Source organism: Loxodonta africana, chromosome 13 (genome assembly GCF_030014295.1).
Source record: "Loxodonta africana isolate mLoxAfr1 chromosome 13, mLoxAfr1.hap2, whole genome shotgun sequence".
In the NCBI taxonomy this organism is placed as follows: Eukaryota; Metazoa; Chordata; class Mammalia; order Proboscidea; family Elephantidae; genus Loxodonta; species Loxodonta africana.
This window is the reverse complement of record NC_087354.1, coordinates 55,317,278-55,332,129: the sequence shown is the minus strand read 5'-3', so window position 1 is coordinate 55,332,129 and position 14,852 is coordinate 55,317,278. Positions and strand designations below refer to the sequence as shown.

At 41.8% G+C, this 14,852-nt stretch overlaps 1 protein-coding gene across 6 annotated transcripts in view; it reads right to left on the bottom strand.

Annotated features, from left to right (window-relative positions):
* Nucleotides 1-14,852, bottom strand: part of RORA (RAR related orphan receptor A) — a 380,217-nt gene that overhangs the window by 117,506 nt on the left and 247,859 nt on the right. Inside the window, exon 1 of one of the 6 annotated variants that reach the window (XM_064267469.1) lies at nucleotides 314-435. The exons of 4 other annotated variants lie outside the window; for them this stretch is intronic. Coding sequence is in view for 1 of the 2 variants with exons in the window: in XM_064267468.1 (XP_064123538.1) it covers nucleotides 314-344 (31 nt within the window). In the remaining variant the exon portion in view is untranslated. Of the gene's footprint in view, nucleotides 1-313; nucleotides 436-14,852 lie in introns of those variants that run through there. One more of the 6 variants, XM_064267468.1, reaches the window with a different exon arrangement.

Here is a 14,852-nt window from a genome sequence, read left to right as displayed (position 1 = left end):
TCCCCTCCCTTCCCGAAGCGCGGGACTCGCCGCAAACTTTCTGCCGGGAGCCTCGCCGGGTGTCAGGCGGCCCCGGGCGGCCGACAGGAGCCGGAGGGGCCGAGAAGGGTCCGGCCTCGCGCCTGTGCCTCGGCGGGGGGCCGGCCGACACAGCAGCGCGCTCAGGGGACGCCGCGGCGGTGGCCCAAGGCCCGGGGGCTCTGGCGCGCGGCCCGGCGCTACGTGCGCCCCGGCAGGCGCGCCCACCCCTCCCCCTGCGCACCGCCTCCCCGCCCCCCGAGCGGCCGCCCCCGGCCCCGCGGCGCCAGCTCACCTTTCATCGCTGCGATCACAAAATACATCATTTAAGCCGCGGTGCGGAGAGCGCAGGGAGAGCGGCTGGTCCGCGCCCGGAGCCCCTCTGCCGCCGCCGCGCCGCCGCCGCCTGAGCCACAGCAGCAGCTGCCGCAGCTGCCCGCCCGCCGAGAGCCATCCCGAGCCATAAGAGGCTCCATGTGACCGGCTGACATCACGGCCGCCGCTCTGTTTACACCGCGCCCCTCCGCTTCCTCCCCGGGCGGGAGGCGGGAGGCTGGAGCCCCGGCGCCGCGCCCCGTCCCGCCCCCGCGGGCAGGTGAGCGGCGGCGGCTTGGCGGGCCCACGGGGCCGGGCCCTGCCCTCCCGCGCCCCCGGCCCGCGCCGGGCTCCCGACCTCCTCCCCGCCCCCCAGAGCACCTGTGGCCACCCGGGCGCTTTCTGCGCGCAGCGCCCGGCGGAACGTGCGTTTGGCCACTTTCTCCCCCAAACCCTGGGGCGAGAGACTCGCTGCCCGACGCCACGCTCCCGCTCCCTCTTGGGGGCCCCCGGGGTGGGAGTAAGACAATTTGATGGCGGAAGAAAGAATTTGGTCTGGGGGTCTGCAGCCACCCGCATTTTCCAAGAGCGCCCAGCCGTACTTGGAGGCTACAGCCCCCTCTAGGGCCGTAAAGAACGAAGCCCCAGGGACTGGCTTGGCCTAGCGGGCAGTGCAGTGAGCTCCTCCTGAGACTTTCCGGAGAGACTCAGCCTGGGCCCTACGCTTGGTAACCCTCAGCAGACCAAATCTGAGGTCCGGGTTTATCCCCCAGGACCACCGATACCTCGAAGGCGAACAGAAAACTGTATGTGAATCACCCAGATGAATTCAGTCTCCAGTCATATTCCCAGTCTGTTCCATAGCCAGCATTCTCTCCAGAGAGCCCACCTACAAGTTAAAAAGGTTATAGTTTCCACATCCTAAAAAATGAGACCTTGTGGTACTCTGGCGGGGGAAGGCGGGGGCGGGGGAAGGTCTCTAAAGGTCAACTTTGTGAATTTTAACTTGCAACGAAGACAAAATTTCTCCAGACTTTAAAGCTTATTCCTTTTTACCGGTTTTATGGAAACTTAAATCATGTCATTACTTTTTTTACGGATGACTCTCTTTGCGATGAATTTCAGATGTTGCGTAGCCAGAGTCTGCGTTAGTGAACACTTTGGCAAGCACGACTACAGTACTGAGCACACAGACAAAATTCTCAAAAGTCAAATTTGCGTATCTGTTGCTCTTGCTTCAAGCAATTTCAATTCTGATTTCTGTTGGTCTTACGTGTCTGTTTACAACTTAAAGTATTAGACGGTTATTCATTGTAGCCTTCATGGTGATTAAACAGGGAGGGTTCTTGCCCCCCCCCCCCCATATAACTGAGTTGCCCTGGCCACTGGCTTAGGCCATAATTTAAAACACATGTAGGCAATCAGCACCACAGAGAATAAGGATTCATACACTCCCCACTGGCCCTCCTCAAGGCAGACTGTATTCTTTGAAATGTGTACACAGTGCTCTGACTTAGAAGATCAAAGTGCTCACCTTTACTTAAATCAAGGCATAGCTTTATAAAAGTGTGATTTTTAGATAAAGTATGCTAGTATAGTTTTTTTTTAGAACAATTTCCAAATAAAGCCACAAAAATAAGAAAGGACAAATTATAAAAGTGTGAAACCAAGACCTACCCATGTTAACTCTGCTGTCCAGCCATAGCGAAGTGGACAAGAGTTTCACATGGATCGACCATAGCCAGTGTGATGCTGACAATTATGAAATTAACTCACACCACACTCCCATGACGCAATTACATCTCCCAGTGGGACAACGCCTCTCGGTTACACTTAGGCCATCATACGTGTCAGGTTCTGATTTTCCTTGTGCTCACAACTATAAGAAAGAAAGGTCATGCCAAGTTATCCTGTAGGTAGGTCCCAGGTACGTGTTCCTTACACAGGTGAAGAACAGAAGAAGCCCAGAGACTGCACGCTCACAGCTACACTCTTCCACATTGACCTCAAATAAATCCAGTTGTGCAGTCCTGAGAATTCACAGCATTACCCTCAAACAGCATTCTGCTTTAGAAAAGAGTGCTTTATAAAACGAGCAAAGCCATTAGTGCTAGCCTGCACGTCAGTCATCTGACCCCAAGGTATAGCCTTACGTTGCTGTTAATCACTATTTCCAGACCATTTCCAATGAAATCAGTAATCAGGAATGACTTGTTACGTAACACGTACTCCTGCAATTACAAGTAGTGAAATCGTTCATCCTATAGATACGTCCCCCAACAGAAATATAATCTTATGATACTTATTTGAAATAGTCACACATTTGTTCAATAAGGACATTTCCAGGATAATGCAATACTGACCTTGACCTTTAAAAATGTATTTCATTCGCATCCTACAACTAATGAGCAACAGAAATTCAGATATTAAGTCTTAACCTTCCTGTGTGGCTGGATGCAATTTGTAATACATGCCTCTATTAAATGTCTTCAGCTTTTAACCCAGCGTATATTAATGTTCTTTATATTAACACAAAGCCCTTATGAAACTTTGAAAGCAAAAAAAGAGAGGCTGCTTTAAAAAAAAGAAAAACTCCCAAAATTTAATTTTTTTAAATAGAATTATAAGTCTCCAGCCAAATAAATCAGTCAGGAGTGAAAGGATTCACATCTCCCTCCAATACTATTGAATTAGAGCGTTAAATGATGCCCAGTTCAGTGCAAACTTCTACCCAACGTGTATTAAAATATAGGACTAGCTACTTGGATTATATTAAACAAATGCTTATGGAGTGCCTACTGTGTAGGAAAACACTGCCATAATACTCTTTCCATTTTTTTTTCTTTTTATCAAATATTCTGGGAAGAAAACCAAAACAAAACAAAAACCAAACCAAAAAAATAATACTGCTTACATGAAGATAATTAACCAAGATGGAAATTCTTTACCATGAATGGGATTATATGTTAATTCTGAACAGATATTTTTCTGTTGGCTAATCTCAGAAAAAGAAGACACACAGCATGCTTACGAACAAATGTAATTGCTCTCAGAATCCCTAGAGACGGCCAGAGCCCCACCTGGTGTTCCTGTGTGCCGAGTTTCATATTGGATCTGTCACTTAGCAAGGAAGTGGATAAACACTTCTGATGCCACGTTGTTCCAAAAGGCCCATGAGAAAAGCCTTGTGCATTTCTTCAGGGATCTAGACAGGAGTGTGATCAATAAACTGGTGCCAATGTTTCCACTCTCCGAGGTTAAGTAAAAAAATGACACTTGCCTTTGTGAGAGTACATTTGGTTTTTCACCACACAGGATCTGATCTCAGGGTATACCACCCTGAATAACACATGCGGTACTAGTGGGGAGAACGGCAGACTGGTGGATCCACAATCTTATCCCAAGTCTCCAGGCGGCCCCTAGTACAGAGATGATGTCAAAGCCTGCTGGTGCACGTGAGAGGGAGAATTCTGGCTGGCAGTTTTGTCTCACCAGGTTCTGCTTCTCTCTCCAGTGTGTGGCAGCTTGCTAATTCAATTAATTTCTTTCTAACTGAACAAGAAAGGGATCAGTGAAAGGTTAATGTGGTCCTAGGCAGCTTGACTCAGCTGAATCCTTAGCCACCATTACCAAAGTCTTGTGATCTTTAGGAGGTGGGCCATTTTGGTTGTCACAGAGCCAGGGGACCAGGTTTTCTATAGACCAAACTGGGTCAGACCCAGAGAGTTCTAAGTAAGGCTGCTTAGGAAGCTACTGAGAAGGCATAAATTTACCTTCAATAGCTCACAGTCTTGCTTAATTTTGATTCTGGAAGGAACCAACTCGTTGCTGTCCAGTTGATTCTGACTCATAACGACCCTATAGGACCGAGTAGAGCTGCCCCATAGGGTTTCAGGGAGTGGCTGGTAGATTCAAACTGCCAACCTTTTGGTTGACAGCCGAACGCTTAGCCACTGTGCCACTAAAAAAAAAAAAAAGAAAAAAAAAAAACCCAAACCCGTTGCCATCGAGCTGATTCCGACTTGTAGTGACCCTAAAGGACAGAGTAGAACTGCCCCATAGAGCTTCCAAGGAATGCCTGGTAGATTTGAACAGCTGACCTTTTGGTTGGCAGTCGTAGCTCTTAACCACTTTGCCACCAGAGTTTTCAGTGTCTCAGAAAATAACATTTGTAAATGGATTAATACTGGTGAGACCTGGAAACCAAAGAAGGTGACAGCCTGTAAACCCACTGCCACTGAGTCAATTTCTGCTTGTAACGACCTTATAAGAGGAACTAGAACTGCCCCATAGGGGTTCCAAGGTTGTAATCTTTACCGAAGCTGACTGCCATGTCTTTATCCTGTAGACTGGCTGGTGGTTTTGAACTGCCAACCTTTTGGTTCGAGCCGAGCACTTAACCACTGTGCCACTAGGGCTCCTTGAAAGTGACAGAGCACCCCTTATTTATGAGTGTCAAGGGGGAGGGTATGAGCAGATTCATTTTAAAATCATTCATTTGTGATTTCAAAAGAAATACAGCTATAGACTTAAATATACATGTATATATGTACACATATATTCTGGGAAACATGGTATTTTGGTGGCATGAGACATCTTCAATTTTATATCTATATATATAAACCATTGCCATTGAGTCGATTCCTACTCATAGCGACCCTATAGGACAGAGGAGAACTGCCCCATAGGGTTTCCAAGGAGGGTCTGGTGGGTTTGAACTGCTGACCTTTTGGTTAGCAGCCAGGCTCTTAACCACTACACCACCAGGGTTCCATTTCCCAATCTCTCTCTCTCTATATAAGTCTATCTATCTATCTATAATCAGTGTACCAACCACATTTACCTAGTGCTTATTATGTACCTGGTACTGTGCTACAAGCTGGAGAATTAAATAGGAACAACATAGCAGCCCTGATCTGGATATGCTCACTCATCAGCTGACCTTTGCTCTGAAAACCAAAGAAGGCAAGTTCCCTGCATCAGTCTGAACATCCGTAAAGGAGGGCAGTGTCCGGTTGCCCATTGAAAAGACATTTGCACAGCACTTTGCTGCTCATGGTTGATAGACGGCTGCGAATCATTAAGGTTGGCTATTAATGTAATGGGGTGTTGGAGGTGAAAGATTTGGCTGGATGGAGACAATGATGCAGGCATTCTGGGATTTCTGGCACCTTATAGTTTATATGCCTATTAGGAAATTTGGAGACATGGCACATGTTTTGTAACCTTCGCAGTGAGGAAAAGGGTGAAGTTAACAGGCATATAGAGCTGAGCAACCTCTACACAATAGGTAGGTAGCAGGTGCTTCACTATGCACGCACCTGCCGAAGCAGCGAAGAAAGAGGCCAGAGGACCTTCCATCCCTTTGTGTTCTCCTGGGTGTCCTCACCCTATTCCCGGTGTTGTCAATGGAGGAAGCAATTCAGGAAATCTTTTTTTTTTTTAATGAAGCGGGCAGGAGAAATAGAAGCGATCTTGGGACCCAGAGCCTTGGGCTCTAATCTCACACTGCCAGCAGCTTTCTATGTCATCTTGGGCAAGTGTTTCACCTCTCAGGGCATCAGATCCCTCACCTGTAGAGCTAGGGAGTGGGAACAGACCTCAAAGGCCTCATGCGAGTAGAAAATCCCATGGCAGCTTTCAGGATTACTTCCCATCCACTCTTCTGGAACACCTTTATCCCTTTCTCTCTACTCATCCATGTCTACTTACTTCTCCAAGGACCCTCTTGGTTTCATTGAGCTTTGTGGTATAGTAGAACAAGTTTGGGCATCAGATACAGCTGGCCTCAAAACCAACCTCCATCCTACCTGCTGGCTGAGTGATCTTGAGCAAACCCTTGTTTCTTCATACGTGAAATAAGAATAGTAGATCCTTGTAAGGCCACTGAGGTTAAATACCATAAAGAAAGGGCAGAATGGTCACCTCTTAATAGGATTTAGGACATGGAGGGGCCATAACTACTGCCACTCTCTGTATTGTTATACACACGGAGCTTGTGCTTGGCATGGAATTTTGGCCCTTAATAAAGATTTGTTGAAAAGAACATGTACATTTGCTAAGCTTTCCATAAATCTATATTTATTAAGCACCTGCTAAGTATCGGGGCTACAAAGATAAATAAGAATAACACTTTGGCCTAAGAGACTGCATGGCCTAGCAAGCTTTTTACGTCTTATTTCCTACAAGAGCAAGCAAGCTCTTTGAGGAGCAAGTTCATTTGTCCATCACCCACAAAATGAACGATGACTAAACATCTTTGTGCATTACACTCTGCTGGGGCAGGGAGAAGGAAGGACAAAGCTCAAGATGTCCGTCTTTCCCCCAAGGAGCTTGCAATCTGGTAGGAAAACAAACACGATGCTTATAGTGCAAAACAGAAAGTATGACACACACTCCAAGATTTCCAGAGATCAGGTACTATTTCAACCAAGGATAAGAGACATTACTTTGTGCAGGGTCAATCTTAAGCTTCATGAGAAGAAAGGCTTTATGGCTGAAGTACCATTTGAGCTAGACCTTGAAGGACAAATTGAATCTCAATGGAAGGAAATAGCAATGAAGGGCATTTTAGCAGGTTAGCAGGAAGGCAAAACACAGGAAAAGTACAGAGACACAAGATGCATTTCTCATTCAAGGTACGACCAGCAGTGGAGGTGTACGGGAGCATACAGGACAAAGCTCAAAATGTAGGTCGTAGCTATTTCTTCTGCGTGCCCTCCAAGTGCCTACTATGGAGCTCTGTAAGCTAGACAGTCGGTAAAATGATTTCTGAAATTAAAAATTGAGGGCAGAAGAAGGGAATTGTGCTTTAGAAAATAAATATCTTTTGCTGTATGCCTACTTCATAGTCTTATTGTAAGGATTAATAGTTGGTTTGATAGTCATAAAGTTAAATTACACTTAATAAAACACACAGAGCAAAACAGTTCCACATCACAGCACAGTAAGGAAGAATAAAAACTGGAAATAGGTGTTATTTCATCTGAGTGAAAAGCTAAGTGGAGCATTTTAGGGTGTACAAGATAAACTGAATGTTATTTGATTTTGTATCTCATCCATTTTGGTTCTGAAAATTATCTGAGAGAGTTCTATTAATATAGATGCTTCGTATATAGGCCATGTTTTATTTTTTAAAGACCTATCTTAAAAATATATTTTCTCAAATAATGGAGAAAAGATAAGCAGTTAGAGATGGTTTCCCCTGTTTTTGTCATGCATGATCAAGGACCATGGAGGACCATGGGCTTCCTTGGGAAATCCAAGTCTCCCGGCTACCAGAATTCCAGGCGCAAACACTGGCGTGCTTTTGCTTTCACAGAGAAAATATGTTTCTGTTCAGTCAAGCAAAGTAATCAATTATTCTGCATTATGAAATACTCATTTTATAACTATTGACATTTCAGACAGTTGTGCCACATGTCAATAGTGACTTTGATGCTCACACTTAAGCTTCAGTTTATAGGATGGGATTCATCTGGGCTGACAGTGTCTGATCAGAAGTCTATCTGCTCCCAGGACGGCATCTATTATTTACGTTCCATACTGCGCTGGGGAAGTGTGTTATGAGCACTAAAACAAGAATAGACTTGGGGATATTTTTCTCTTTTCGTAAATACGTTAAATTCTGAATATATTAGACTCGAACTAAGAAATAAGCAACATCCTTCCCTTGAATTAAAAGCCATTTTTACATTTTGTAAGATGGAGGTGGATATAATTAGGCATTCCATTCAGAGACTCCAAAATCCACTCTGTATTTTCAGCGTCAGTTAAAAATTGTGCCCCCGAAGGTAATCTTCCAAAATTGAAATGGTTTTACAATATTTATAGAATACGGTTGCTGCCACTTCTACTGCCTCTCCTGCTGGTTAACAATTCCTGGGGATTTACTCTGTGGCAGGCTCTTATTTTATGACCTTTTAATCATCTGATTCAGGCAGTAACACTCTACTTTTATTACCCCATTTTACTGGTGAGGAAACTGAAGCACAGAGAAGTTAGATAACTTGTTCAATAGCACAAGGCTGGAAAGTGGTCTAACTGGCATTCACATCTGTGTAAAGTGATTCTAGGGCATGCAACCTTAACCATTACGCTACCACTCACAAAAATGTTATTATTTTTTCCTTGAATTCAGCGCTACTAAGTATTTTGAAACCTTCAAACCGACTTCTCCAGTCATCAAAAATTACTACTCTAATAATATTTTGGCATGTGTGCAAGAAATTCTTTTATCACTAGTTCCTGTAATTGAGCAGGGTTAGCATGCATCATTATGAATTATTGCACAATTTAGTAAATTATCTAATTACTTACTAATGAAGAAACATACTGTACACGGTTATAATTATCCTGCTTGAAAACAATGTTGCTGTTTTTAAATTTAAGAAATCACTTGCTACACATTAAATTAACCCTTGAGGGGAGTTATTTTTGTATTTTGGAATAATCAAACACCTCTAAATATTGATAACAGGATGTCAGGTTGGAAGGCAAGGAAACGAAAAGTAGAAAAGCCAATGCTGGCATTTCCAAAAGACTCCAAGCAAATAACACATCTGCTGGAAGACCTAAAAAATAACAATTTCATAATTCATGCTATTCTACAGAAAAAGCACAAGGTAAAACCATTTACTATTTTTTAATTTTCCAAATTGTATCACTGTTGCCCTTTTCCTAAATAGATCTTGCAACATATGTCATATAATATAACATTTGGTTCACTTACTTTAATCACCCAACAAATGGCTTTGATAGCGTAATAATCTTAAGCAGAACCACTTAATTTTCAGTGTAGTTTGAGTAAATTGTTGTCGGCATTTATTGACTGTAGTGATAAATGGCCTTGTCATTTATACAAAGAGATAGTACATAGCCTCGAGATATTTTGACAACACATCAAGTAAAATACAGATAAGGCAATTTTCAGAATGTCATAATAAAAATGAGAAAGAGTGACTTGTTTATGTAAGTGATAGTACACATTATTGCGAAACTATTGATATGCATATTAAATATACATTGTAAAGGCTGAAGTACATTAATGGTCTCAGAAAGCCCAACTCTCCCATTATTCCAAAGGTTAAGTACATGTCATACTGTGAGACTTTCATAAACTAGAACATAATTGTGATTCAATTTAGAACATCTCTGCCCCTTGGCATATAACAGAGAAATGTGGCAAAGGAGTCTCTGGGTGGTGTAACTGTTTAACATGCTTGGCTGCTAACCAGAAGACTGGAAGTTTGAGTCCACCCAGAGACGCCTTGCAAGAAAGGCCTGGCAATCTAAGTCCGAAAAACCAACCATGGAAAACCATATGGATCACAGTTCTACTCTGATACACATGGGGTCACCATGAGTTGGAATCAACTTGAGGGCAAGGGGTATTTAATGTGGAAAAGGCATTATAAACAAGGAAGAGTGAAAAATGGAAATGATAGAGTTAAGAGACACTCAAAGAGGTCATGTGCTAGGTCTCCCTGGTCCCCAGGATGTGAGCAGTTAAACCTTCCCTGTCTGACCGTTGTCTACCCTGAAACAATTGTCTATAAGCAAGATGAGCGATATTACCAGGTTTGCTCTGTTGTCTTGTTTTCCCTCTTACCCCAATATCACACTGCCAATTAACTGATGACTTAAAATTAAACAAAAATTTTGTCCTCTTATAAGGAATGCCTATATTAGATTTATAGTATAGCTTGCAGATTTCAGCATTTGTTAAAAAAAAAAAAAATTAAGAAACTGTTTTCTGTTACCGTGTTAGATTTAGCCATTACAAAATAAAAGAAAACGTGTTTCATACGTTCAGCGCAACTGCTGTTCAATTTGTTTGTTGTTATTGTCAGATGACGTCAAACTTGATTCCAACTCATAGCGACCCTATGTACAACAGAACAAAACACTGCCCAGTCCTGTGCCATCCTCACAATCATTGTTGTGCTTGAGCCCATTGTCGCAGCCACTGTGTCAATCCATCTGATTGAGGGTCTTCCTCTTTGTGGATGACCCTCTACCAAGCATGATGTCGTTCTCCAGGGACTGATCCCCCCCTGATACGTCCAAACTACGGGAAACATAGTCTCGCCATCCTTGCTTCTAAGGAGCATTCTGGATGTACTTTTTCCAAGACAGATTTTTCATTCTTTTGGCAGTCCATGGTATATTCAATGTTCCTTGCCAATACCACAGTTCAAAGACATCAGTTCTTCTTCCGTCTTTCTTATTCGTTGTCCAGCTTTCGCATGCATATGAGGCAACTGGAAATGTCAGGAGCACCTTAGTTTTCAAGGTAACATCTTTGCTTTTCAACACTTTTAGGAGGTCTTTTGTAGCAACTCATTTTGTAGTGTAACAAATTACCACATAGCGTTTATTTTACACTAACAGTATTTTATCTGCTCAAACTTTAGTAAAACACATGGGGTGCTCTCTCTTTTAATGGCATTTGCAGCGGTTGCTGTGACTAAGTGGGAGAATTGAACTTTAGTTCATCCTTCAGACTTCACCTTTTTTTTTCCTTTTTTTTTAATTAAAATATAATTTATATAGCAAAATTCACTCTTTTTAGCGTACAGTACTTTGAGTTTCAGCAAAGACATTCAATGGTGCAACCACCAACACAATCAAGAAATAGAACAGTTCTACCCCTGCCCCGCAAATTACTCTGTGTTTCTCTGTAGTCAAGTTATCCCCCACACAAACACCTGGCTACTACTGATGTCTTCTCTCCATAGGATTTCGCCTTTAAAGAATTAATTTTAAATGGAATCATGTATTATGTAGTCTTTTGACTGTAATTTCTTCTACTTAGCATAATGCATTTGAGATTCATTCATGTTATCAGGCATATCAATAATTTTTTCCTTTTTATTGTTCAATAATATTCCATCCCACAGTTTGCTTATCCATCCCCCAACTGAAGACATTTGGGTTATTTCCATTTTTGGCAATTACAAATAAAGCTGCTATGAACATATGTATACAGGCTTTTGTGTGAACCCATTTCACTTGGGTAAATACCTAGGAATGGAACTGTTAGACAGTATGGGAAATGTAAGCTTGACTTTATAAAAAATGCCAAATTATTTTCCAAAATGGCCGTACCATTTTGCATTCCCATCAGCAATGTATGAGTGTTCCCATTGTTCCACATCCTTGTCAGCACTTGATATTGTCAGATATCTATCTGTCTGTCTATCTATTTTTCTAATTTTTTGCCATCCTAAGATCTCAATGTAAATGTTACTGCCTTCATGATGTCTTGACCAAACCCCTACTTTATAATATGTTAACTTTGGGCTCTCATTGGCATCCTGTTCTTCCTTTTCTGAAAACCTGATTCTTCAAACTGTTTTCTGTAATAATTTCTTATATTTTCTGTCTTCTTCACTTGACTGCCGTCTCTAAGCGGTAGGGAACACATCTGTCTTATTACCTTTGTGTCTCTTAGATCGCTAAGGCTTCGTACGGTTCCAAGCATATACAAGGTATTTGATAAATGTTTATTAAGTGAACAAAGATTTCTTTGAAAACAGGTCTGATGGAAAGAGCCCTGGATTTGGAGTTAGAAAATCAAGTTTCCCGTTCAAGTTCTAACACTTAGTGGCTGTGTGACTGTGGACAAGTTTTTTATATTCTTTGAGTCTCAGTTTCCTCACCTGCAACATTGGAAGAATAATGCCTATTTTTAAAGACCTTAAAAGTCAAAAAATACATGTAAAAACCACCAGTAGCCGGCACATGGTTGATACACAATAAGTAGTCATTGGATTAGGATGGTTTACTAACCACAACTTGTGTACTGTTGAGTCAGTTCCGGTTATGAGCTACAAATTCCTCCATGAACAAAATAATCCCACAGGAAAGCTGCAATGTACTTGGGATTCAAATCTATGAAAGACTTCTTATTAAGCTCTTTTACAATTTTTTTTTTTTTTTTTTAATCATAGCAAGCCTATAATATGACAGAGTAAAACTATTCCACAGGGTTCCCTAGGCTACAATGTTTATGGAATCAGATTGCTAGGTCTTTTCTCCCTCGAAGTCTCTGGTGGGTTCGAATGGCCAACCATTTACTTACCAGCCAAGCACTAACCATTGTGCAACCAGGGCTTCCAACCGCAACTAAACTTATAAATCCATAAGCAATACAAAAGATACTGGTGAATAGTAGGACCAATGAGTTTATTTAGCCATCCAGATAGTACCAGCTCTCCAAGTATTTACTGCACATACCCTGAGCACCCAGGTCAGAAAATTTTACACGTTAGAAGTAGATGTTCTTGCGCTGTAAACCTAGCCACACTCTTCAGTATGGAAGGTTATGTACGCTATCCACTATGACTATAAAAAAAAAACAAAACTATGTCTTCATAAAAACCGATGACTTATCTATCCTGTTCCAAAAATATTTCCCGAATGTTCAAAAGTGATTCTTCGATAACATGGTTAGAGTTTGTACTCTCTGGAAACAAGATTTTTTTTTTTTTTCTCTTTCAAACACTCCCAAAAAACAAAATTAATTCATAAACATATTATGATTCTGCCTGATACGCTTTCTCGCAAAGATCTACTGTGTTCATTACAATTCCAGGCCAATTAAAAAAAAATCAATAATTTCTATAAAATTCACTCCTTTTCTGTGTGTAACTAAAACTAACAAAAACCATCTAAATGCTAAACCACAAGGGAAAGAAGCTGCAGAGACAAGGCAATGGTTACCTTACTCAAAATTTACGCCTATGATTGCCTTACAAAATTATGATGCTCATAGGATAAGGTGGCATTATTGAGGATTACTGGCTTTTATTAGATGCAAAATATGATGACTCACAGACAAAGCAAGTTTATGGAAGGGACGGAGGGCGAGATATTAAGTTTGTGAATTTGATTACAAAGCAGCACGTAGAGGAAAACCCACAGAATCAATAATTATGATTCACACGGAACTCCCATTGTTTCCTAACTTATATTTATATTAGCTTTCTCGAGACAGCTTTTTTAAAACAATTAAATTCTTATAAGAAACCTGACAACAGGTCTAAATTAAAACTAAGGTTTAAAACACCATTTGCCGACAGGCCTCCTCCAAGTGTTTTCCACAGAGACACATCACTTCCGATTATTTCCAAGCTATGCTCAATGGTCTGGGACAGGGCCACTGAGCAGCTTGCCAGGGAACAGGAAAACATTATCACACCACTTCTCCAAATTTCTTCCCAGAACATGCAATATTTGGGATGTCTCTAATAGAATCAAGGCTTGTTTAAGAGCAAGTTAAGCTTTACTCTAAAGCTTCCAGTTTTAACTAGGGGGATGCTTGTAGCATATGGCAGCTGGACTCTGACTCATACAACCTTCAAATTCCGGCCAAAATGTCTGTCTCCTGAGATTGTGTCTGATACGCCTATGCACCCCTGGTGGGGCCCAGCAGGCACTCAATAAACGTTATTGTCGGAATGAACGAATGAATTAAAGGGTTTCTAATTATGAGCTACAAATTCCTTCATCAACAAAATAATCCCACAGGAAAGCTGCCACATACTTGGGATTCATATCTATGAAAAGAGTTTTATTTTAAGCTCTTTTATAATTTTTTAAAATTATTTATGTTCAACTTTGGTCTTTCCTGATTTTTCCTTTAAAACCAAGGTGTGAAAAGCACAGACAAATTTTCCAGAACATGAAAGACAACCATTGTTCCTAGAAAGTTGCATTCGTATGTCGTTCGAGCGTGGTAACTATTTTTAAATCTCAGTTAATCATCAGATATTTTTTCTGGGAGCAGAGTGTGGGGGAGGCACTAACTTCGAAAGGGAAAAAAAGAAATCCCACCTTTGCTTACACACCAAAGGTTATCACTAAGACTAGCAGAAGCTGCATGGTTTCCAGTACATTCACAGATGAGGCAAATGGTTAACTAAAGTAATGCTAAGTTAGAGCTGCTATGATAGAAGTGGAGCCCTGGCAGCACAGTGGTTAAGTGTTTGTGTGCTAACCAAAAGGCTGGCAGCTGGAGTCCACCGGCCGCTCCTTGGAAACGCGATGGAGCAGTTCTACTCTGCCCTGCAGGGTCGCTAAGAATTGGAATTGACCCGATGGCAACAGGTTTGGTTTTTTGTTTTTTTTTTTTTTTGATCACAGAAGTATAAATAATGGCTATAACACCTCTCACTTAGTGGCTCTGTGACTGGGGACTAGTTATTTATATTCTTTGAGCTTCATTTCCACACCTGCAAAACTGGAGAAATACTGGTAATACCTCTCTCCCAAGGCTTTTTTTTTTTAAAGACCTGAATAGTCAGACAAGGAAAGTTCAGACCATCAGTATTTAGCAGATGGTTGATACGCAACAGATAGTTAAGGACTAAAGGTCAGACCTCTCATTCGAAAGCCTGCATAAAATAAAATAAAAGAGAAAGAGAAAGACCCATGAAGATGCCACTAAAAATCCAAGAACTGAAGTTCATCTACGTACATAGAAATGCATTCCTCTGGCCTTCACTTTGGAACTG